The following is a 24,881-nucleotide window of genomic DNA, read 5'->3' on the forward strand; positions in this document are numbered from 1 at the left end:
TTCCTTTCCTAACTGATGTTAAAAAAATTAGTGCCAGGCAAGCGCAAGCACAGCCTAGGATCGAGCGCCGCGCAGTGCACACGGAGGTAAGAAAGACCCAGCCGGCTTCCAGAGTCTGCCAATTCCAATTCAAACTAAGCCTAAGAAATTCACAAGCACCAGAAAAAGCGTGACGGTATTGACAGGCCCGCCTACGCCGCTACTGCACAGGAGTTATCGACGTGCCAAACGAAAACAGTAAGTGCGTACGCAACCCAATGCACACGCGACCCATGGAGCGCAGCGCGCGGAGGTGAGCGAGCGAAAATAACCGGCCGCAGTGCATTCTGAAAGCAAGTGGGTACAGCGCTGCTGCTCATTTACGGCTCGCGCGTCAACGGCTCACCTCGAAGTTCTTGACCGCGAGGGCGTTAGGCGCGGCTGACCTTCGCAGCCTAGGAACGAGAAGCGCTCGCACGAAATTTGCTGAAGATCTGAGAATCTTCAATGCAAACCGATGCAAGAACTTCGGCGGGTCCTAGACGGACCAGTCGGGTGCAGGTAAAGAGACAGCAGCGTCGGCCGCAGCCAACGCGGGCTATGGGAGTTTCTTTAGTTGGTGATCGGGAAGGCTAAGTCCGAGGTAGGTGCACACACATCCAAGTCACCTCAGTACCGCGCGAGCAGGTTGCATTCACTCACCGTTAGCAGAGAGATTTTGTCAAGTAGTGAGGACGGGACAGTAATCACTACTGTTCCGGACAGATAAAGCGCGTGCGCAGAGGGCGACGCTCCAAGCGGTCGCAACTCGTACTTTCCAAGTTGCGAAATTGGCGCTCGTTTATTGCGTCTTGCTCGCTTCTGCGCGCTTCTCACGACGAGACCAGCGTTATCGCAAGTGTTGCGAGGGCGTAAGCGGCGCATTCAGCTCAGCGAATGTCCTTGAGTTTTGGGGACGTTGAGAGAAATAAAAACTTACACTCAAAAGTAAACAGTGTACCGCGTCGGACATCAAAACAGAAAACGAAACTGCTGTGTCCTGTAAATTTGCCCGCGTTTTTTAATCGCATGTAAATCACCCTTAGTTGAGGTTACGTGGCGTCGTCTACAGACGAGATCGATACGCACCCCATCACTCCTCGCGCACATTTATCCAGATCTTTACAACCCAAACTGCAAACACTGTGGCCAACGTGCTACCTACGATCACATCCTGTGGGACTGCAAAATAGAGCCACCTCCGGGTGATCTAGTTACAGCTCCTTCTCTCGAGCGGTGGGAGACCGTGCTGGCTAGCTCTGACCCCAGAACGCAAGTTTTGGCGGTGGAGTGGGCTGACAAAGTCGTCGAGGGCTATGTACTCTCGACCACTTAACGCGACCTCTTGCCAAGCTCTTCCCGGCGAATAAAATGTTTTACAATCAATGCTTCAAAAAAATGTTGCTCGCATATGAACTTTGTGTGCTTTTTTTTTTACCTATTGAAGAATGAGTTTCTCTTCGGTTTACCGATGTGAAACCGTTAATATGCAATAGGAAGCACCGCCCAGCAGTTGTCTTGCCGTTCAGTTCTTCGCGCACTTCAATGCAACAAATTCAGCACATGCAGTGTCTTCGCAGCAAAAAATTATCGTATAGTGCTACGTGCAGTTGTGTTCCATGGTATTTCTTTGGATTATGAGGTAGTGCCTATGTAATCCGTCATAACTCAACTCCTAGTTAATTTCTGATGATCAACAGTTATTCAGGTGCCCGCAAATGGGCACACGATTTTTTGTTGTTGTCTCAGCCACGGTTCCACAGTCTCAGCCGCTAAGCACCGTGGGCTGTTCAAAAAGCTGCACTACTACTTATTTTCTGAGCCTTCGTTTCATAACACCTGGTCGATGCCTGAAAAGGCGCACAAGTACCTCGACGACCTTAAGCAGACAGGCATAAACTGCTCACTAAAGTTCTGCCCGCCAACATTCCTTCCTCACTGGCTTGAGTGACGACCTCAGGCGCCCAGGAAATAGGTACCCGATGTTCGTTGCAACACATCCTCGAAGGTGTTTACATTCACCGTGCGTGCGTCCCGAGAAATGGTCCCGAGCGAATCGTCGAGCGAGCATTCCGGTTTTCGTCTCGGCTTCGTATTCTCGCGCAAGTGTGACGTCGGACCGAGGAAGCCAGATTCGCACAGCCGAGCGACATTATCGGGTGCGACGAGGAAAGTTTCTCGTTACCCCGGCCGGGCGGGCGGGCGGCCCTACTCGCGCAAGCATTTCTTCGCTCCAGGGCTGAGTCTCGACGGGAGCGAGCTGCTTATCTAATCGGCCGGTATACGGACCCTCAGGCCACGCGCGCTCGGAGGTCGCCTGATGCCTTCGCGTGGTGCAGCGGGCGGCGGAGAGGAGGGCGAGAGGCGATAGCCGTCGTCAGCGGCAATCCTGTGAGTCGAGTGCAGGCAGTCGCTCCTTCGCCGACACTGGCGAGCGCGAATTCTCGCGCTTCGCGGGAAAAGAACATAAAACGCGGGCGTCGGGACGTTCAACAACCTTTGAACGAGAGTCCTTGCAAAGGTATAAAGCAGGCAATAAGCGAATAGGCGCGGCTAAAACCTTTAGTGCAGCGCATAGGCGAACACAGAATGAAAACCGAAACCATTTGATGGTTAGGATAGCCATCGTTTTGCGCCCGGAAATGTGTTTGTTTTGTGCTGAGTGCCGGTCATGTCGATCCAGCTGTCCAAAGAAAAATGCTACAAAAAAAAAACATCGTCGAAAGAATGTTCGACGCGGTGACGAGAGATTGATCGCATGTGGTTGTTTTCCTTCTTTGTAAACGTTAACTTCGGGTCCTTCTGAACGCTACGGACATGTTGAAAAAAGGCAGTAGTAACAACTTCTCGGCGTGTCACAAGGAGAGTTTTGTCTGGCTATGCATGTGACCTTTCGGTGACCGGCCGCGTTTCGATGAAGACAAAACGTAAAATGCGCCCGTGTGCAGTGCGACGGCAGTCCACGTTAAATGGACACGGAGGGTAAAATAGAAGTTGTCCCGTGTCGACAGGCAACCGCGCTATAGCGACCAAGAGCCAACTCTCACCGAAAACAGTTTTTTCACAGCACTGTGTATGTTACAACTGGAGTGGGGCGTCCAGTTATTACCTTGAACGATTAATAACTGGACGCCCCACTCCAGTTGTAACATACACAGTGCTGTGCGCGTGTGTGATTTAATTCCTCCAAAATGAACTAATCACGTGCACAACATGGACACATTACTTATTGTGTAAATAGTTTGTACATATTACTTCTCCCCCTATCCTCTCTTCCTGTCCCCTCACCTCTTTCATTTCATTTCTCCATTCTGCCTGCTGTCCTTTATTTCCGCTGCCCCAGCTCAGGTGCTTCAGTATCGATGGCAGATGCCGGGGCTAGCAAAAATCTTTTCCTTCCTTTTTACTATTATTTTTAATAAAACCACCACCACAACGACCAAAAAGCGAAATACAGGTGTCGCCATCACCGGCCGATTTCAGAAGTAAAATCCCTTTGCGGATTTCGGAGGCTACGCTTCGCCGCCATTCAATTCAAAACGGAGGCAATCCGTACATTTTGGTAAGGACGTCACGAGATTGAATAGATTGGCGGTAAGACTTTTAAAAGGCAATTTTCTTGTCGATAAATGCGTCTTTCGATACCCGAAAATCGTCAACATAGTCACACAGTGTCACAGAATCAATTTTTATTGAGAAAAATGCATGAATTAAATTGTCCACGATGCTCCCTCTTAAAGAACCCAAAGTGTCGGAATTATTCCGGTGCGCCCCTTTCTCTCTTCTTTAGAGTTTCAGTAGCACTGTGGCTTGGGCAAGTTGGTTGCTATCCATTATGCTTAAGAGATTCGCAGCATAAATAAGACGCACACAGTAGACCAGGATTTAAAAAAAAGACAAAAATATGGTGCTGCAAAAACGTGTTCTTGCCAGGGATCGAACCTGGGACCTTCCGCGTGTTAGGCGGATGTGATAGCCACTACACCACAAGAACAGCTTAGGAAAACGCTTTGCTTGAACAAGTAAAAAAGATCTCAGTAAAATGAGTTTCGGTGGTACTGCGGTTTGGGCCAGTTAGTTGCTATCCATAATGCAGGAAAGATTCTCAGCATAAATAAAACACACAGAGGAGACCAGAACAAACAAGACAGGGCAGTGTTGCATTTGCACGGCCCACTCCACCAGTTGTTCTTGTGGTGTAGTGGTTATCACATCCGCCTAACACGCGGAAGGTCCCAGGTTCGATCCCTGGCAAGAACACATTTTTGCAGCAGCCCGTCTCTTCTTTTTTTGTACCTGGTCTTCTGTGTGCGTTTTATTTACGCTGCGAACCTTTTCTCATTTAGAGTTCCTCCCTGTGGGAGCATATATAGGCACACTATATTTCTTCTTACACTCCCTCCTTCATCCCTTTCCCGGCTGCGTGTTTTTGGTGTACACCGAGAATTGAGCCGGTTACTGCCCGCATAGCCTGAGCCGCTTTGGGACGTTAAACCCCATAAACAAACAAACTTTTCCTTCAATACTAACTTTCAAAGTTCATCAAGGTTCGCGCTTCGTGTTCGCCGAACACGAAGCGCGACTTCTTCGATGTCAGAAAGAGGACATTCAAAATTAATCGCAACTGAACATCATTGAACTCCATCGTTTAGTAAAAAAAAAAAATTACAGGACGGTTGTCACTGGTTAACGCGAGATTCAGCAACAGCTGTTAAGGTATTTGTACTTTGCACTGTCGTTGCATCTGTCTAGTTCTAGGGCGCTCTTTTTACTTTTTCACACAGTCGTTTTTAGCGCAGCGCCGCCGACAATCCTCTCCTCGGGCGGCGCGTTTTGCAGTAGCTGCAGCATATATGTACCGTGCTACATTCCTCCGCTCTCTACATGCCCTTCCTCCTCCTTCCATGGTAACCCTTTCCCAGGATAACCACCTTGATATGCCTTCCCACACTCTCACCATGCCTCCTCTAGCCGTGCCCTCCATCGACGGAAAACCGTCCTTCTGCATATAGGGTAACTCCCTTCTGGGTTGTTCCCATGGCAACCACGTGCCAATTGCGCTTTCTCACGCTCTCGCCATACCCTCCTCCTTCCACGGTAACTACCCTCCGGATGGTTCCTATTGCAGCCACCAACCGGTTACGCATTTCTCCGCTCATGTGACAGCTTCCTCTTTGCACGGTAACCACCCTCCCAGTGGTTTCCATGGCAACGCACCCCCCCCCCCCCTCCTCGGTTACGCCGACGACGACAGACAGCGACATCCTACTACGACACGAAACCCAGGAACGAGCGCTTAACAGCTGCCGCTGCAAAAACAAAAATACAATCCATAATCCAGGAGACAAAACCTGTGGAACACACCTCTTACATAATACTATGCGAAAAAAAAAAAAGATTGCACGTCTGTGTTACGCCCCAGGTGCGTGTTATCTTAATACGTGTTCTAGTATAGCAACTGGCGCAGCGCTGTGAGACATCCTACATGGCAAAATCGCGACCATGCTGAACCTGCGGGACTGAGATTGCAGGATCCTGCTTTCCCATCGTTTATTCCGTACACGACTGAACGTGGATGTAGGGCTTCACGCACAGCCTAAATCTAAACAAGAGGGGCCCTGTATAAACTTCTAAATGATGCTGAACATGACCGGACGCATGCCAGTAATTTCCCGTCATTAAAACGACTTGAACAGTCCCATTAGTAAAACAATTGGCCTGGAAACCTAATTATATTATGTGTTGGCAATGAGATAGCAATGGAAGCCGTTGATGCCTATGCTGGAAGTGACGTCACGTCAGGTTTGGTGACGTAACCTTTCTCTAACCAGTTGGAATTATACACTCTGATGATGACAATTCCCTCCAGCCAATGGGTGAACTTAAGCGCCGACACTTTTTTTTTTGACGGGGCTTTTAATCACATCGCATTGAAAAAAAAAACGCAGAACTTTTATTTCCTTGAGGATAAATGAATTAATTTGGGGATGATGTGCGGCACACTACGTATTGTTGGGTGCGCCCATATTAATCCGGCACATTGCATGAAACTTTATCATTGCAGCTGCCAAACGAGATAAATTATCTAGCAGCAATGTTTTCGAGCCTCTAAAGGAACAGGAAGTTCCGAATACATACTTTCTTTTTTAAAGAAAATAAATAAGTTCATAGTTATTTACTCCGTTCCATTCTGCTTGATAGATTTGTTTCTCTTCCTTAATAGAGTACGCGTGCAAGAAGGGTGCGCTTTTGAAAGTGGCGCCAACGGGATCGCGTTGCGCTATGTCGTTGCCATGGCGCTCCCGCAACGCGCCGAGTTGCGCTGACATGCCCTGTGTGTGAAGCCGGTGGTTGTATCGTCGTATATCGAAACATTATTCAATTCGAAGCCTGTCAAACTTAGTTGGCTCTGCTCGCAGTTCCAGTTCACCAGCCCGGGCGGAATATAGAGGATCACGTGATACGTCAGTCGCATGGCGAGGTGTACCGGTGGGCGTTCCCGTCTGAACTCCACAAGCGCGCGTTTTTAATAATAATAATAATAATTGGTCTTTGGGGAAAGGAAATGGCGCGGTATCTGTCTCATATATCGGCGGACACCTGAACCGCGCTGTAAGGGAAATGATAAAGGAGGGAGTGAAAGAAGAAAGGAAGAAAGAGGTGAAGTAGTGGAGGGCTCCGGAATAATTTCGACCAATTGGGGATCTTTAACGTGCACTGACATCGCACAGCACACGGCCGCCTTGGCGTTTTGCCTCCATAAAAACGCAGCCGCCGCGGTCGGGTTCGAACCCGGGAACTACGGATCAGTAGCCGAGCGCCCTAACCACTGAGACACCGCAGCGGGTCAGAAAAGAGGTGAACAGGTTCCGTAAAACCCTCGACTTCAACAGGTGAACTATTACGATTATCGGTTCATTGTTGCAATTGAAGATATGCAACAGGCCGCTGCCCGTTAGTAAGAGCACCAGTCTTAAGAATTCGGAAAGCACGATTACGCCAGGCCCAGTTTTTCGAGTTTCTAAAATCTGTGGTGCCACTGGGCCTGGCGTAATCGTGCTTTCCGAATTCTTAAAACTGGTGTTCTTACTAACGGGCAGCGGCCTGCCGCATATCTTCAATTACAACAATGAGCCGATAATCGTAATAGTTCACCTGTTGAAGTCGAGGGTTTGACGGAACCTGTTCACCTCTTTTCTGACGTCCACCACTAATGACAGCGGTACGACGCAAAAACCATCTTTGCGCCTCAGAAAACCTATTTGTAGAAATTACTGGCAGCTTCACCGAAACACCTGGTATGTGGTCGCTTGCCCACAATAGCCCATTTAGCGCCACAGCTAGATCTTGAAGCTCTGTCTAAGTCACCGTGAAAGTAGCTTTCGCTATCTATACAGACTCCTTAACCGCCATAAAACAACTGAAAAGAGTGTCAAAGACGGTATGTGTAACGCAGGAGATCCATGCACTCAATAAGAAAACAAATATACACAAGCTCAGGCTTTCAGACATGCAACTCTGCCAACGTGCACGTTCACATACAGCCTACCGCAGCAGCGAATACGAAGGGAACGCGGGAAGAAGGTGGAACGAACGTCACACGCACTGGTTAGCGAGGCTGGTCGGATTCTGCTCGCAAAGAAGCCAGCACTCTTTTTTGCAAATATCCCCAGGTGGTCGAAATTATTCCGGAGCCTTCCACTACGGCACCTCTTCTTCCTTTCTTCTTTCGCTCCCTCCTTTATCCCTTCCCTTACGGCGCGGTTCAGGTGTCCGCCGATATAAGAGACAGAGACTGCGCCATTTCCTTTCTCCACAAACCAATTATTATTATTATTATTATTATTATTATTATTATTATTATTATTATTATTATTATTATTATTATCATCCCCCTCCCTCAAGTGAGCCTCTTTTGCTGGTCACGTGATTGATTTTGAGGAAAGGAAAGGGCGTAGTGTCACCTCTCGGTAGACACGTGGGTATGGTTTACCGCACCCTCAGGGATGGGAAGGAATGAAACAAGGAAAAGAGAAGTATTGCCGTAGTGGAGGGCTATGGATATGTTATATACCCGCCGCGGTGGCTCACTGGTCAGGGCGCTCGGCTATACTTGTGCCCAGGTTCGAACCTTTTCTATCCTGTCTTTATATCCCCTCTTTGAACTCTCCTACTATCTGCACGTGGTAGCGATTGTGGCTCGGCTTGAGCCAGTGGGAAGGCCTGTGCACTTTCCTGTTCTTTCTTCCTGGCAACAATAGGCAGACAGACAGCCAGCAGCCGCGTTTCGATGGAGGCGAAACGCAAAGGCACCCTGGGCTGTGCGATGCCAGTGCGCGTTGAACATCCCCAGGTGGTCGAAATTATTCCAGAGCCCTCTACTACAGCACCTCTTTCTCTCTTTATTCTTTCACTCCTACCTTCCTTCCTTCCCTCACGGCGCGGTTGAGGTGTCCCCCCGAGAAGTGCGACAATTATTGCACCATTTCCTTTCCTCAAAAAGCACTATTTGCATCGAAACGAAATCATGCGCAACGTAGCAGTACATAATTGGTTTTTGAGGAAAGGAAATGGCGCAGTATCTGTCTCATATCGTTGGACACCTGAACCGCGCCGTAAGGGAAAGGATAAAGTAGGGAGTGAAAGAAGAAAGGAAGAAGGAGGTGCCGTAGTGGAGGGCTCCGGAATAATTTCGACCACCTAGGGATCTTTAACGTGCACTGACATCGCACAGCACACGGGCGCTTTGGCGTTTTGCCTCCATAACGTAGCAGTACGAAGAACCGCTTTTTTTATCTCACTTGTTCTTTGTTACCGCATTGCTATGAGGATGGAAATTTGAAAGCTCTGGCCTCTATATCTACGCTGTGTTAAGTATACAGAGTCGCTTAATACTCTATAATATGGCCGCAAACAGTGTCATGATTCCCTATTTTCACGTAAAAAATACAAACGTCAATTACGAGAGCAAGTCGTCGTCTCTTGCTCCTGGCAAGTGTCGATAACCATGTATACAAAAACAAAAGCAGCCGATAAAAGCTCGTTGACCCCTAGACGCCTTGTCACCGAGGAGCGCGTGCCCTCACGTTGAAAACAAAGGTCGCACGAGGTCATTCCGGGTGGCCCGCGTCCGATCAAAAAAAGCGGAAGTCTCAATGAGCCGCACCGGAAGTGGCAGCGGAAGCAGCGCATTAACGCCCCCTTTCGCTCCAACGCACGGTTCTTCACAGTTCGCGCCCCTTCAGTCCGGTCCGCAGCGCAGCGGGAGTCCCCCATCATCTCCCGAAGCTTGGGTTCCAGCAGTTAGACATCGCTCCCCTGACGCGCACTGTTCGCCCCAGCAAACGGAGAAGACGTCAGCGATAACTCTTCAAGGCAAAGAAAAAAAGCATCGGGACACCTTCCCCAGTTGCCGAAGCTTTTACGTTTAATTCACTTCTCCGGCAGCGAGACCCTGGGCTGTTCCATCTTGTTCACCCTATCTTCTTATCTGGTGAGCTGTTCCCCTTATCTATGTCGAGTAGTCTAGACGCGGCAGTGACTAGGCAGCTCTGTGCCTCGACTGTATATAAGCATTATCGCCGGGTTCTTGCCTCACTAGCCCTGCCAGACCAACTTATCTAATCGGAGAAAGCGGCGAACGAGACGAAGGACGGGTCAGACCCCGGAGGGGCTCTCTTTTTTCTCTCTCTCTGGCTATCTTGCGTGGCCGCCGACGAACTCGCCGGCTGATTGCAGCCAACGCTTGATTAGTGATGCACGTGGCTGGACGACGACGCGGGCCAGGAGCCCGTGATTATGAGCGTGCACTTGGGTCCCTTTTGTTAACGTTTGCCCTCTGCACACTGTTATCTTTCATTTTGAACCGGTCGAGTTGACTCAATAGAGAGTTTTAGCACCGCCGTGCGGCAGACACAGCAACTACGGAAACTGCGACCGTACCGAATATGTAGATATAGACACGGCTGCCCACGGTACCAGGAACAGAATCGTAGCCATTTATATTGTTACATATATTACAGTTAATCTTCATAGGCAGTGTTCATGTACGCTGGTGCCAGCAGTGCGATAATATTCGGTAGTTTTGAAGGTTTGAATTGCGAAAACTGCTTCAAGTGCAAGTGGAACAACAGGAACGAAGCGCTTCCTCCGGCAGCAGCTCGTATTTAGTGTGGTTCACCGACTATCCGAAAAATACTTCACTAGGTGAAGAGTGCAGATGAATAATAATAATAATAATAATAATAATAATAATAATAATAATAATAATAATAATAATAATAATAATAATTGTTTTTTGGGGGGAAAGGAAATTACGCAGTATCTGTCTCATATATCGTTGGACAGCTGAACCGCGCCGTAAGGGAAGCGATAAAGGAAGGAGTGAAAGAAGAAAGGAAGAGAGAAGTGCCGTAGTGGAGGGCTCCGGAATTATTTCGACCACCGGGGGATCTTTAACGTGCACTGACATCGCACAGCACGCGGGCGCCTTAGTGTTTTTCCTCCATAAAAATGCAGCAGCCGCGGTCGGTGCAGATGAAAACAAAACTCGTTTCAGTGATGTCCTATAGCTAGCCGAAATCGAGGGGAAGAAATGAACTTGAGCAGATCATGTAATGCGCACAGCAGTTGTAAGCAAAAGTCCAATACCGGCAAAAACCCACAATGTGCAGTTTACAGACATGTCTATAGGTTTGGCGCGGCTTGAGTTACGGTGGCTGCGTCTCGCGCACATAGTGGACGTGGATTGATTTCATGTCAGTGGTAAAGGCCTTTGTCCAGCAGATGATGAAGCTGAATTGATGGTGATGACGGAGAGTAAAGCTGTCAGCTATGCGGTGTGCTGAAACACAGTGTAATGCTGCGCAAATAAATACCGTCTTCTCCGCGCCGACCTTAATTGTCCAAATTCGTTTAAACGCACGCCTGAGCGTGAGGCTCCCTGATGTGCTGCAAGCAACATGGTCGTGCTAAAACAGACGCAAAATAATTCCGTTATAAATGTGTTTTTCCCGCTTGTCTATGTTCTTCAGCTTGACGTCAGCTTCGTATTTCCAGGCAGTCTGTTGTGCGCTTCTCACAAACTGCGGTCTTTGTCATAATTTCAAATGCCGCATCGAAGCACGAGATGGCTGACTTTCCTCTTTTTTCAACAAAGAAAAAAAAAATAGTTTACTCTATCTGTTGTAAGTGAAACAGTGATGCACTAAACCGATTTAACGGCGTTTCTATTGTAGAGCTCAACGGGGATATAGTTCAATTCTTTATATTCTCACGCTGTTAATTTTTCTTTTCAGCCACTGCTTTAGACGGTAATTTATGCATAATTACAATGTAAAATAAAGCACAAACTATATGGTATACATCCCACGCCTTCTCTGCATGACTGTGCTGAGGGCTACTACCATCGCTGTGACTTCGTGCCCCTTCTCTGTTGGCAAAAAAGAGAGGCACCGCCCAACGTGGGGCTCGAACCCACGACCCTGAGATTAAGAGTCTCATGCTCTGCCGACTGAGCTAGCCGGGCGACGAGTTTACGGTTGGTCAAGTGACATCTTATCACTAAGAAACAGACAAAGCAAAGAAATGTGGCTAGGAATATGACGGAATTACAGCTGTCGCAACCACAGCCGTGCTTGGAATTCTCCGAGATTGAACTATATTTCATGGAAAATAACCGGATACTGCGCAGCTTAACTTTATGACATGATGACCAGGCCTGCGATGACTATCGGAAGTTATAACATAGGAATAGAGAAAACGTGCTAGCGCAGAGACCAGGCGCGTGCGTGCACGCCCGGCTGGTGCTTTAAAATGCCGCCCAAATCACTCCGGCTGTCTCCCAGCACAAATGACGTTAACACTGAACACGAGGGCTTAAAAAAAAAAAAAGCACGCCCAACGTGGGGCTCGAACCCACGACCCTGAGATTAAGAGTCTCATGCTCTACCGACTGAGCTAGCCGGGCAGTGGTTTCGTCGGCTCTATCTATGCTAGTAATGGTTGACGACTGCCAAAGCGCGACTTTCGGTGTTGTTTCTGTTGAATGGTATTCTTCAAATTTCATGCTTCGACCTTTATGGAGGCGTGGGAAACGATGTTTCCCAGATATGTCACGACTTCACATGCTTATTTTAAAATTTCGAACCTGAGCCTCTAACCAGCACGCTTTCGATCTGTCGTTGAGGTGCTCTACGCATTGACTGCAACCACGTGGATAAGTGTTTGTCTCTGCTTCTCTTTTTCTTTCTTTTTTTGTCGCATGGGAGGCGCTACCTACCGTTTATGACCACAGTCAGAATTCCCAACAGGCCTTCCTGGCTTCGACCTCTGCATATTCAGTGCTTCGTGGTAGAGTCAACGTGGTAAACTAAGTACGGGGTCGTGTTTCGCGCTCGAGATTGTTGTGGACTGTAGCCAAGGTCATCAGCGTGATTTACCGTCGACTAGGGCTTTTATAACTTCGTGCAGCGCTAGAAAAGCCACATTCAATCGGTGTAATTTGGAGATGAGTGAAACTGACATTACAGCAAGGGGACGGGTTGATCCCGTGTACACAGTGCAGTGGAATTTTGAATCTTTATTCGCAGAAGAAAGGCTCATTGAGGTGCTTGAACAGAAGAACAATTTATGTAAGATTTCTCTCGTATTGCTTGCACAGTTACATGGTTGGCTTACTTTGTGTGTGGCACGCTGTGTCAACTGTTCGAAAACTATCGTTTACAAGACTGCGCTTTGCGTATACGTATGTGGCTGCTTTTTCGCTAGTATTCGATTATTCCTGTTCTTTCCTTTGTTGTGTTTGATATGCTGCTTTCCGATGTAAGAGCCGAAGGGCAAATCAACTCCGATTTGTATCTTTGTCCCTTGTCCATCATGGGAAAGAAACCAGTTTAACTGAAAAAAAAAGACACTAAGGGTCACATATGCGGTCACCACCAGCCCCCTTTAGATCTGCCTGCGATCCCATTCGGATTACCATGCGACTAGATATTCGACCGAGGGCTTATCAACAGACGGACCCAGAAGATTAAGTGCTGCCTTAGTGCTGTAAGATGCAGCCAGTGTAGAAGCTCGTGGAAGATTTAAACGATATATAAACCTGTCCGTGTAATTCGTTTTGTATCATACAGCGTGTCCTGCGCAGCATATACTGAAGCAAGGATTTTTAGTTCGCTAGCACTTTTTTTTTTAAGTAACATGAAGATGACGCCACCAACGGGGATAAGGACACACAAACGACAGGACAAGCGCCTTTTGTGTGTGTGCGTCGTTTCTGTTCTCGTTGGCTACTCATTCTAAAACCAGCGTACACAAGACAGGGACGACGTAAGGAAACAACACGAGCGCTGACTTACAACTGAACTTTTAATATTGCGGCTCAATAAAGTTCAGTTGTAAGTCAGCGCTCGTGTTGTCGTTTCCTTACGTCGTCCCTGGCTTGTGTGCGCTGTTTTTAGAAATATCCATTAGAAATATCCATTCTCGGTTCTGGCAGTCTTGATGTCTTAGGTAGCACAATAGGGTTCTCGCACAGTTTCCACCCTCGCGTTTAGATTACGTTCCACGTCGCACTCGCGGTAATACAGGACGTGCTATCTCCGCCGCTATGGTCGAGGGTGGCGCTGGTGAACACTCTCAAGGTTCGCGTACACCAAATAAACATAAATACCCACGAGAGCAGCACATTGGACAGCTGTCGCCGTAGCTCAGTTGGTAGAGCACCGGACGCGATGTTCGGAGGTCGTGGGTTCGGATCCCACCGGCGGCATGGTTGTTTTTTCTGCTGCATTGTAAGTAATTTTCTTTAAACGACAGATTAATCGGATTATTATTCTCCCACTGATCAGCACTACAAATTGAAAATTGGTTTTTGGGGAAAGGATATGGCGCAGTATCTGTCTCACATATCGGTGGACACCTGAACCACGCCGTAAGGCTGCTGCTGCCGCTGCTGCTGCTGATAGGAAGAAAGAAAAGGGAAGTGCACGGGCCTGCCTACTGGCTCAAGCCGAGCCACGCTCGCTGCCGCTCAGGAGAGTTAGATGATAGTAGAGCAGAAATAGAAAGAAAAGGCGCGCGCAAATATGCCCCGGGGGCACTGCACTACCGAACCGACCCGTGCCAGAGCGTCCTAACCACTGAGCCACCGCGGCGGGTCACTACAAATTTAAAAAAAGAAACATCCCCCCCCCCCCCCCCCACACACACACACATTGTGTACGCGATGTTAACTATTTAGTACAAATGTTCAGAATGACTAACGTTTAAATCAATAGGTTTACGCAAAATACTTCGATCAGGCACATTTGTGAAGTGTCAAAAGATGCCACATGGGGGGAGGATAGTGTCCGGAAAGTAAATCTACGGAAACGGCGCTGCTTGCAATAAAAGGAAATATACTACAGAGCATTGAAAAGGGAACATATACGCTCGGTCTTTTTGTTGATTTCAGCAAAGCTTTTGACTGTCTCGACCGTAACATACTTCTTAAAAAACTCACTTCATATGGCATCCGCGGAAAATCTCATGATTTGCTTAACTCGTACCTCATCAATAGAAGCCAGTGTGTCTGTATTAGCAACCACCAGTCATCCTTACTTCCAATATCTTGTGGTGTACCACATGGGAGTGTATTAGGCCCGGTTCTGTTTAACTTATACATAAATGACATAGTTCATATTGACAACAGTGTACAATTCATTATATATGCTGATGACAGTACTGTGCTTATTTCTGGTAATGATCCCAATGCCATTGTGTCACATTGTAATGATGTACTTGAAAAATTGTCTGTCTGGTCCCAATTAAATCGCATAGAAATAAACACCCAGAAAACGAAAGCTATTTTATTTCGAGCCAGAAATAAGAAATTCAATCTAGAAAATTTTCTAATAATTCAAGGTAAAAATATTGACCTTGTCAATACTCACAAAATTCTCGGTGTCTATTTTTCGTGCCATTTGAGTTGGGACACTCATGTCAACTATGTTGCAAGGAAAATCTCTTCAGTGACTGGAGCTATGTCGTGATGTCGTACTGTTCTGCTGCAAGAAGTTAAACTTCAGTTATATAACGCATTATTTGCCCCGCACATGATCTACTGCAGTTTGATGTGGGCAAGCACCACAAGAAAAGCAAATATTGAAAAGATAATAGTGCTGCAAAAAAGGTACCTTCGCTACTTAGACAATATTGATAATCACTCTACGACAAGACATCTCTTTGCAAAATACAATATTATTAGTTTTGACTATCACTATGAACACCGAATGCTACATGCTTTCTATTTTTCTCAGCACGACAGCCAGAGTTTCCTTCGTTCGATGGCATTGCTGCAACCTAGAGCTACTCCTTCTTTAACTCGAATTTCCGAACCCTGGTTAGTCCCATACTTTCGCACTCCGTACAAATTGCAATCATTAAAACACAATATGCCGGTCTTATTAAATAAACACGAACAGGTAGCCTTCAAATCCCCAAAAGAGCTACGAGTACACTTTTCTCAATTGTAATTGATAAGAATCTATTGTGATAAATCTTGCAGCAGGTCTGTATTTTCTGATGCCTTCTACTATTCAGTGTTTTGTAATTAATGTTAGCGTGCTCTGCCACCAATGTCTGCTGCCGCTTTGTAAACGGCTCCAGGGCCCCAGTCATGTTGTAGGCAGCAACTTTTAGCCCTGGAGACCGTACAGTTTTCTGATGAATAAAGAATTCAATTGAAATTGAATTGAAACATACTTCAAGTGTAGCGGTTTAGGCTCGTCGATAATTCACTGTAGAAAAAAAAACGCAAAACACAGGACGTAGCAAGGAGGAGCGAACACAGGCTCGACCACGCTGAACTGCAAGAAGTTATGGATGCTCTGTCATAAAACAGTGACGGCGTGGTGGCGCTCCTGCTGCCGCATCACGATTCCAATAAAAAGAGACGCCCACGCTCATCGTATACAGCCATCGATATATGACCCGTGGTCTGTTTATTCATTGCGGCTTCGCGCAAGTGAGCTGTTTCAGTCAGGGCGCGTTAGAGGGTGCTAACATCGCGACGCAGGAGTCACGTGACATTATTTGAATCTCGAGAGGCGACTCTTAAGTTCCGCCGTAAGGGCATGATGCGATAGCGTAATGGGTTAATTCTCTTATATGCAGATTGTCATTCTCTACTTAACGTTCATAGATCCCTGGTAGTCCTCATGCCTCTCCTGGCGCAGTGGTGCAGCGGTTAAGCGATGCGCCACTGCCCTGCGATGGCAGGTGCTCCCATGGAGCGGTGGGTTTTGTGCAGCCGAGGTTGCTCTTCCCGAGCCACCAATCAATAATGTAATTCCTGCCTGCCACGATGGACAGTTTGCTCACTATCCGGTGGGCAGGTTTTGATGACGCCGCAAGGTCGCGTGACCTTGGTGGCCCACCTGCCTCCTATAGGTTGCTCTCTGGGCGCTCTCTGCGCCACCTGATATTTCGCTCACAACGCCGACGCTGGATTTTCTACGTAACGGGGCCTTTAACGCTGTCGCGTAAAAAAAAAATACTCCACGATAAAGCTGCTTTGGAGGAAACAACTGAAATCGTCATTTATCGACATGTTCCAACTTTTACCGATGAAAATGTTGCGCCAAAGTCGATGTAGTTAATGGGAAAAATGTTACCCAATTTAATTTTGTCAGTTACTGACGTGATCAGGCCGACTGCCTGCCGCCTTGATGCAGATTTCGCCGTAGAAAGAAAAGAAATTATTCGAATAAAATATGTTCAGCTTCGGGCCGAAACTGCCAACACTCTGCGACACGGTCTCGCTGGTGCCCAACCCTTTCCGCATATAACGAACGGAGTACCACGTTACCGGTCGATTCGTCACAGCAGCGCGATCCCTCCTGGCGTCGAGCAAATATCAGGATAGCGTCACGAAGAAATTTTAGGCACGACCACTACAGAAAATTGAAGTGTCGTATAGAAGCCAGTTTCTGCCATTCTCAACGGCTTGCGCTTCAGTTGAGTTCGTTTGCGTGAATTGTAGCCGTAGACGTAACCAACGGCGTGGTTATACCCTCATTCCACGCGAGCCAATGCGCTGCGCGCAATTCAACGTTCCTGACCCGTCGGGGGTTGTCTTAAATCCCTTTAACACTGCATAGGTGACTAGCACCAACGTCCAGCCAGCGAAATTCTGCGCGTTTATCTATAGTAAGCACTTGCACATGGAACCTTAGTACAAGCTGTGCATGATGTTGCATCATCGACAATTACGTAGCGTTTACTTCCTATCCTACATTGTTTCCGTATTGCAGGGTATACATGCCCACGAAGCGTCACCAAAAAGAAAAAAAAATGAAAAGGGATGATTGACCCGCCGCGGTGGCTCAGTGGTTAGGCGCTCGGCTACTGATCCGGAGTTCCCGGGTTCGAACCCGACCGCGGCGGCTGCGTTTTTATGGAGGAAAAACGCTAAGCGTCCGTGTGCTGTGCGATGTCAGTGCACGTTAAAGATCCCCAGGTGGTCGAAATCATTCCGGAGCCCTCCACTACGGCACCTCTCTCTTCCTTTCTTCTTTCACTCCCTCCTTTATCCCTTCCCTTACGGCGCGGTTCAGGTGTCCAACGATATATGAGACAGATACTGCGCCATTTCCTTTCCCCAAAAACCAATTATTATTATTTTTGTATTCCTTTTTTATTATTATACATTTCTTGATGGCGCCTCAAGTGTGTATGTATACATTGTATATATGCGTACATAAGTGCGTACATACCAGGTGTTTCAAGGAAGAGTTTAAGTAATTTTAACAAGAGGCTTTTTGGGTAAAAACATATGGCCTTTGCAGTATAGTATTACCAGTGTTGGCGGAAACCAAAAAACTGGAGAATCGTTTTAAGTAGTAATCTGGTTGACAAATTTTTAATAATTATTTAATTATAAGAGTTAGGCGACTAGTTATAATTGGTTTTTGGGGAAAGGAAATGGGGCAGTATCTGTCTCATATACCGTTGGACACCCGAACCGCGCCGTAAGGGAAGGGATAAAGGAGGGAGTAAAGAACAAAGGGAGAAGTAGGTGCCGTAGTGGAGATCTCCGAAATAATTTCTACCACCTGGGGATCTTTAACGTGCACTGACATCGCACAGCACACGGGCGCCTTAGCGTTTTGCCTGCATAAAAACGCAGCCGCAGCGGTCGGGTTCGAACCCGGGAACACCGGATCAGTAGTCGAGCGCCTTAACCACTTCGCCACCGCGGCGGGTAGTTTCAATTTGAGATTTATAGCCAGCCGTTAGTAATAGTCATATCAGTTTTTAGAATCTAAAAAAAACCCCGATTAGCCTTGGCGTTATGGCTCGACAAAATTTGGCTTTTTTTTTACTAGTTACGTGCACTGGAAAGGTTGCCTTGCCTGCGTGCTTTTCGAAAGCGCATGTATTTTGGCACGATGCAGGCAAATTTTGTCCAGCCACAACCCCGAGGGTAATCGCGTTTTTGAAATTCTAAGAACTGATATGCCTATTACTAACGACCGACTACAAATCTCTAATTGCTGCTGGCCGCCTTAGTCTAACAGTTAAAAGGTGAATTATTAAAAATAGTTAACCAGCTTACTACTTAAAGCGATTCAACGGTTTTCTGGTGTCCGCCAACACTGGTAATACTATGCCGGAAAAGCTATTATTTTTACCCAAAAAACCCTACGTTCGAAAATTACTTTGTCTTCCCTGAAACAGCCGCCGCGGTGGCTGAGTGGTTATGGCGCTCGGCTGCTGGCCCGAAAGACGCGGGCTCGATCCCGGCCGCGGCGGCCGAATTTCGATGGAGGCGAAATTCTAGAGGCCCGTGTACTGTGCGATGTCAGTGCACGTTAAAGAACCCCAGGTGGTCGAAATTCCCGGAGCCCTTCACTACGGCGTCTCTCATGGCCTGAGTCGCTTTGGGACGTTAAACCCCCATAAACCAAACCATCTTCCCTGAAACAGCTGGTATACAGCGTGACAAAAGAAATAGAGCTGGAAGATAGCGAGCGCTATGAGCTTGTGACATTTCGTCTCCTCTGCTGTCTTGGCACTCTTCTATTCCCTCGTTGCTGGCTCTCCGGAAAAGTCTTCCATCCTCCATTGCCTCAACTGCGCAGGGAGACACCCCAGAGTGAGCAAAAGGCAGCATCAGAAACCTTACAGGAGCCCAGGAGACACGCTATGGCTGCTTCCCTGCTGAACCCGGCCGTGCTGCAGGAGCTGGCGCTGAGCTGGCTGCGCGAGGACCAGCCCAGCCTGGACGTGGGTCTGTACGTGGTGGGCGAGGCCGACACCACCGCCTACCTCTGGTGCAAGAGCCCCGGCGTGCTGGCTGGGGTGCCATTCGCCAACGCAGTCCTCTCGCAGCTCGACTGTGACATCAAGTGGCTGCGTAACGAGGGCGAGTGGCTGCACCCCGTCGCTAAGGTGGCTGAGGTACGTCTGTGACGCACCTGCGTAGCACGCGAGACACGGGGCACGCGCTTTCTGCGGCGTTTACATGAATACGATTGTGGCGCGTCGTGTTTCCAAGCGCATCTCGCGGAACCGACACGCCGCTTTTTACATGCACGACATCAAGTCTGTCGGGACGGTGACCCCTCGCCCAGTGCACGCGAGGGATGGGTCCAGCCGCTCCATTCTTGATTGAAGTCTGCTTTGGTAGCAGGAGGGGCACCTCCAAACCTGTTTCCATTCATCGCGAAAGTCTACTTGCCTCTCGATCTCCCCCTGCCTCGTGGATTAGCACGACTTGCTTACCTGGAGCATTTTCCCTGTTTATACATGAGTGCGATACGCCAGAATGTTGATACGATGCGCTGCTGTTGCGTTCATGTAATCTCGGCTTGTGAAAAACCCCATGTGTATGTGAAATTTTCGAAGAGAGCCTATGACCTGTTTCCTGTGTGCCACGCAGCAGCTACGCGTGCCACCTCGAAATCGTTACCGCATTATCTCAAGGTATCGGTGCACTGACCAGGCTGAGGCTGGAGTCCTGATGTATTCTTAGCTCAGTCTCCCGTCTGAGCTGCGACTACGCCGGAGTCTGAGCTAAGAATATGTTGTCTTCAGACTGAGATGACGACGTAAAGCGACTGGTATTGAAAACTGAGTGGTCAAGGTCGTCGCTTCGCAACGTAGGTGACCGGGCAGGCTCGGCGCGTGCTGCTGGCGGAGCGCGTGGTGCTGAACTGCCTGGCGCGGGCCAGCGGCGTGGCGTCGGCCGCCAGGCGCATGCGCGAGGCGCTCAACGACATCCACTGGGACGGCGTGCTGGCCGGCACACGCAAGACGACGCCTGGATTCCGCCTGGTGGAGAAGTACGCGCTGCTGGTGGGCGGTGCCGACACGCACCGCTACGACGTCGCCTCCATGATCATGCTCAAGGACAACCACCTGACCGCCGTCGGATCCATCGAGAAGGTACGCGCGCTGTGCGAGCCTCCTGGTTCTTGACGGAGCCTCGCGATAAATAATAATAATTGGTTTTGGGGAAAAGGAAATGGCGCAGTATCTGTCTCATATATCGTTGGACACCTGAACCGCGCCCTAAGGGAAGGGATAAAGGATGGAGTGAAAGAAGAAAGGAAGAGAGAAGTGCCGTAGTGGAGGGCTCCGGAATAATTTCGACCACCTGGGGATCTTTAACGTGCACTGACATCGCACAGCACACGGGCGCCTTAGCGTTTTTCCTCCATAAAAACGCAGCCGCCGCGGTCGGGTTCGAACCCGGGTGCTCCGAATCAGTAGTCGAGCGCCCTAACCACTGAGCCACCGCGGCGGGGTAGCCTCGCGATGCTGAGATCCGCTTTTTAAGGCAGTGACAAAGACTAGGTCATTCTATGTCAGGACTCAATTTTGAGTCCCTGTTTTATTATTCTGAATGGCCGCGGTTCGGCTGTCTGGTTGATGAGATATAGTCCAAGCAGCTGCCAGGCATAAAAATTGGACTACAAATACAGCACCGCGACAAGGTCAAACAATGTACGAACTAGCTCAACTCTCCGTTATACTGCATAGTAGTACGGTTTCAGACAAAGCTGGAGAAGAAAATTTTGCGCAATAATTTTGAACAAAATGGCGCTTCCAGGCCAAACCATTGTTCAGGAGGACTTTAACTGAATGCGGATCCTAAAGGAAGAGCGAGGAGGTACCGTAGACGGAGCGTGCCCGTACGCCACTCTAGCTTTGAGCTCTGGACTGTTTGCTGCGATTGGACGAATTGCTTTGAACGAATTGCTCATACATTCTGCCAACATTTTCTTTCGGTGACCGACGCCTTTAGTATACCTTTAGAATGTCGACAATGAGATATCGACGGTCGTAACATCAACGTGCCTGTTCAAGAAGCAGTTTGAGCACCAGAAGCTTCCATCTGCTTCTTGCGAACGTCTGGTGTCGCCGCAGTTGGTTACTCGAACTATTAATTCACTCATGCATCCTTGAACTGACCACAGATTCAAACCGCCCTGTCTCTTGCCCCACCTCGGAGCCGCACTATTTCATGCGCGGACTGGCTGAGTGCACCGCCTCAGCTTCTTTGCACGTACTGGGATTCTGCTCTGACTGAAAGCTATCCTGGCTTGATACACCAGACTCGGTGTTACTTGAAGGATGTTTTCTAACCCTGCAAGCTATTTGACCGCACTCAGAAGCCCGGAGGATTGAGACATGCGGCGTGTATGCGTCGCAGGCCGTCCGCATCGCCAAGAAGATGGGCGGCTTCACCCGCAAGGTGGAGGTCGAGTGCCGCTCGGTTGAAGAAGCCCAGCAGGCCGCGCGAGCCGGAGGAGACATCATCATGCTGGACAACTTTGAGGCAAAGGTCAGTATGCGGAGCAATTAACTTCACGATGTATACGATTGCAGTCAGTGGTATACCGGCGACGGCAGACAATGGTCGAATTTTTCTGCGCACCGCCCGTCAAATACACCCGCAATGACCAACCCTCTCTCATTTTCAATTAGACGTTTTTCTAAAGGCACTCGGTGCCGCATCATTGTTCCAGCGTCTTACCAGGCATCACGAACTGCGTAATGATAGAGCGCTACTGCGCATGTCTGCAGCAGAATGCTAGCGCTGGTCTTGCTGACGTCCTGCAGCACCGCGGTCTTTGCGTTAAAAAATTTACTGGTGGTTTAACATGGCTAACCATGCAACACTGTGATAACAATAATTGGTTTTTGGGGAAAGGAAATGGCGCAGTATCTGTCTCATATATCGTTGGACACCTGAACCGCGCCGTAAGGGAAGGGATAAAGGAGGGAGTGAAAGAAGAAAGGAAGAAGAGGTGCCGTAGTGGAGGGCTCCGGAATAATTTCGACCACCTGGGGATCTTGAACGTGCATTGACATCGCACAGCACACGGGCGCCTTAGCGTTTTTCCTCCATAAAAACGCAGCCGCCGCGTTCGAAACCAGGTTTTTGCAGCTGGATACTGATCCGGAGTTCCCGGGTTCGAACCCGACCGCGGCGGCTGCGTTTTTATGGAGGAAAAACGCTAAGGCGCCCGTGTGCTGTGCGATGTCGGTGCACGTTAAAGATCCCCAGGTGGTCGAAATTATTCCGGAGCCCTCCACTACGGCATCTATTCTTCCTTTCTTCTTTCACTCCCTCCTTTATCCCTTCCCTTACGGCGCGGTTCAGGTGTCCAACGATATATGAGACAGATACTGCGCCATTTCCTTTCCCCCGAAAAACCAATTATTATTAATACCAACGCCACGTACCTGAAAGAGCGATTGAAAGCGCGTTTCCTTTCCTTTCGTGACTTGCGCATAGATGGAAGTTGATGAAGTCGACGACGTGCGTTGCCATAGGGTGTCGCAGTTTAACTCGATGCGTGATCGGCTGCGGCGATAGCAGAGTGCTCGCGTGCATGCAGCGGCCGGCGTAGCTGATCTGTTCGCGCCACCGCGGGTTCTAAACCCAGTCGTGGCAGTTGCTTTAATTCTCCGCGTTGGCCTGGTCAGCCGCATTCAAATCTTGTTTACCTCTTGCCATTTCCCGCATCACGTGATCACGCATCACCGGAATTTTCCAGGTTATGAGGGCAATAGTGCTTTCGGACTAAAAAAATGCCAATATCACAGTGCATTGCTACGAAGAGTAAATCAGAACTTTGCAAGGAACGATGAGCCGCAGCATGAGAGGCCGAAAAGAAAGCGACGCCAGTCCTGTCTTTTATCATCCGCTTATTTTTTTCTTTTCACCTCGCACTCAACGTGCCGCATTTCTCGCGGTCATATATTCTTTCACTCGATGTATGAGAGAATGTATGTATCCTGGCCAATCCCCCACCGTGGGTATGTGCCATCATCTTTCAGGCAACAACAACAACAACTCGATGTATACTGGCCTTTCAAGCCGTATACGAACGGTCGTTAATGTACCGAACTCTCGCTGGAGTGCAGCTTGTGTAAAAGTCCAGCTGCTTGGTTTACCGCGTAACCGAAACAGGGCTGCAGCAAAGCTTTCATGGCGTCTATATAACGCTTTACTTCCAATACACGCAGTGTGCGGAAAGCTCTGCCACGACCGCCGATCCTTATAGGATGCACAATATATGAACCGCATGACGCTATACTTACGAAACGTCTCCCTTTACTTCGTCATGCACACCCGCCATCAAAAGTCTTTGGGCCACAGGACTTGCTTTTCAGTCGGATAGTGGAGCGTTCAAGGTGCCAGTCAACTTCTCTAAGGCAAGAGGAGCCTTTGTAGGCTTACGGGTACCTTGAGTGCTCCAATGTGCGGCTGAAAAGCTGACCATGCGCCCAAGCACTTTTGATCAAGGCTGAACCTCATGTTTGAAGAGGTTCTGATGAGTTGTCCGGATGCAACACCGGCGCTGGTATGGGCCCGTAGCCCGGCACGCCTACGCGATATTTCGAGACTTCCCAGACTATCAGATACACAGCCGTCATAGCCGACGCCATACGAGGCGGAGGCATCCTGTTGTGCAATGCACAGTCAGCTATTCGGGTGTGTTTGGATTTAACACGCTCGATCCCTCACTGATGTAGTCAGCGGCTGCGCCACCGTGCCCTGCAGAGGAACGGTGTCGCAGTCCCACGCGCAGTAAACGCCGCTCACATTCTTTTGCAGGACCTGGCACCGGCCGCGCAGAAGCTCAAGACTGAGTTCCCGGGCGTGCTGGTCGAGGCGTCGGGGGGCATCACGCCCGAAAACGTGACCCAGTACGCTGTGCCGGGCATCGACATCATATCCTCGAGTTTGCTCATCCAGGGCTATCCAACTGTCGACTTCTCGCTCAAGGTGCAGCCGCCCAAGAAGCCTGAATGCTGAGCCCATGACAGAGGCGCCACACAGGCTGTTCTACAAGTGCATAATCAAACGCGTTTGGTTCATTTCTATACAGTGGCTTATCTCAGGTCACTGCAATTAAAAGTGATGTAATCAGTTTTTCACGATACAAATAAAAGCACTGTAGCGCGACTATTAATATGCAAAAATCTGTTGTCTTTTCAACAATTTCTCTTGCGCAGCACACACTGCAAAGTATATACGCGTGAGCATCGCGTTTAAACGAAAGCCGACCAAACTGCATAAGCAATTTCACAGCAGTAAGGCTATGCATTCATCCCGCCTCCTCCCATCTCTTCACACTGCCAAGGAGTGGTTCCTGGCGAAAAAATAAAGAAGACCACATGTTTCAACATTACACAAAGCTGTAGAGTTAAGCCGCATGATTAAAATTCACAACCTAAAATTAAACCACAATGCAGTAGTTGCGGTGATCGCAGTGATTCCGTTTCAGTGTCTTGCTATGTTGGACACTTATCTAAGATGCTTATATGGCGTTTGTGAAAAATATCTGAAAATCATGAAGAAT

The 24,881-nt window shown here is 48.6% G+C and overlaps 2 protein-coding genes and 4 non-coding genes across 10 annotated transcripts in view; 2 read left to right on the forward strand and 4 right to left on the reverse strand.

The window, feature by feature from the left end:
* Nucleotides 1-809, reverse strand: part of LOC144121333 (GMP synthase [glutamine-hydrolyzing]-like) — a 36,629-nt gene extending 35,820 nt beyond the window's left edge. The window contains exon 1 of one of the 2 annotated variants that reach the window (XM_077654500.1): nucleotides 682-809. The gene's annotated coding sequence lies outside the window, so the exon portion shown is untranslated. Of the gene's footprint in view, nucleotides 1-385 lie in introns of both variants that reach the window. The other variant, XM_077654501.1, reaches the window with a different exon arrangement.
* Nucleotides 1-24,491, forward strand: LOC144121334 (nicotinate-nucleotide pyrophosphorylase [carboxylating]-like). Of its 4 annotated transcripts, none has more exons than XM_077654502.1 (5): nucleotides 1-86; nucleotides 19,143-19,461; nucleotides 20,167-20,448; nucleotides 21,719-21,850; nucleotides 24,134-24,491. In XM_077654502.1, the coding sequence occupies exons 1-5, from the start codon at nucleotides 16-18 to the stop codon at nucleotides 24,332-24,334; spliced, it is 1,005 nt and encodes a 334-aa protein (XP_077510628.1). In that variant the 5' UTR covers nucleotides 1-15; the 3' UTR covers nucleotides 24,335-24,491. The 4 variants fall into 4 exon arrangements, with proteins under 4 accessions (XP_077510628.1, XP_077510630.1, XP_077510631.1 ...); XM_077654504.1 differs by lacking the exon at nucleotides 1-86 and adding an exon at nucleotides 9,264-9,511; XM_077654505.1 differs by lacking the exon at nucleotides 1-86 and adding an exon at nucleotides 12,175-12,241.
* TRNAV-AAC (transfer RNA valine (anticodon AAC)) lies at nucleotides 3,940-4,012 on the reverse strand. The gene has a single exon. It is a non-coding gene; the product is annotated as a tRNA-Val (tRNA).
* TRNAV-AAC (transfer RNA valine (anticodon AAC)) lies at nucleotides 4,206-4,278 on the forward strand. The gene has a single exon. It is a non-coding gene; the product is annotated as a tRNA-Val (tRNA).
* Nucleotides 11,473-11,545, reverse strand: TRNAK-CUU (transfer RNA lysine (anticodon CUU)). The gene has a single exon. It is a non-coding gene; the product is annotated as a tRNA-Lys (tRNA).
* On the reverse strand, nucleotides 11,914-11,986 carry TRNAK-CUU (transfer RNA lysine (anticodon CUU)). The gene has a single exon. It is a non-coding gene; the product is annotated as a tRNA-Lys (tRNA).
* Nucleotides 24,492-24,881: the final 390 nt, after the last annotated feature.

The sequence above is a fragment of the Amblyomma americanum genome, chromosome 2, assembly GCF_052857255.1.
Source record: "Amblyomma americanum isolate KBUSLIRL-KWMA chromosome 2, ASM5285725v1, whole genome shotgun sequence".
NCBI classification, from domain to species: Eukaryota; Metazoa; Arthropoda; class Arachnida; order Ixodida; family Ixodidae; genus Amblyomma; species Amblyomma americanum.

Excerpts from the sequence above, each read along its gene's own strand:
- LOC144121334 (XM_077654502.1), top strand. The coding sequence starts at position 16 with ATGTTAAAAAAATTAGTGCCAGGCAAGCGCAAGCACAGCCTAGGATCG. Across the intron at positions 19,462-20,166 it reads CCGTCGCTAAGGTGGCTGAG|GTGACCGGGCAGGCTCGGCG; the intron begins GTACGTCTGTGA and ends TTCGCAACGTAG. Across the intron at positions 20,449-21,718 it reads CCGTCGGATCCATCGAGAAG|GCCGTCCGCATCGCCAAGAA; the intron begins GTACGCGCGCTG and ends TATGCGTCGCAG.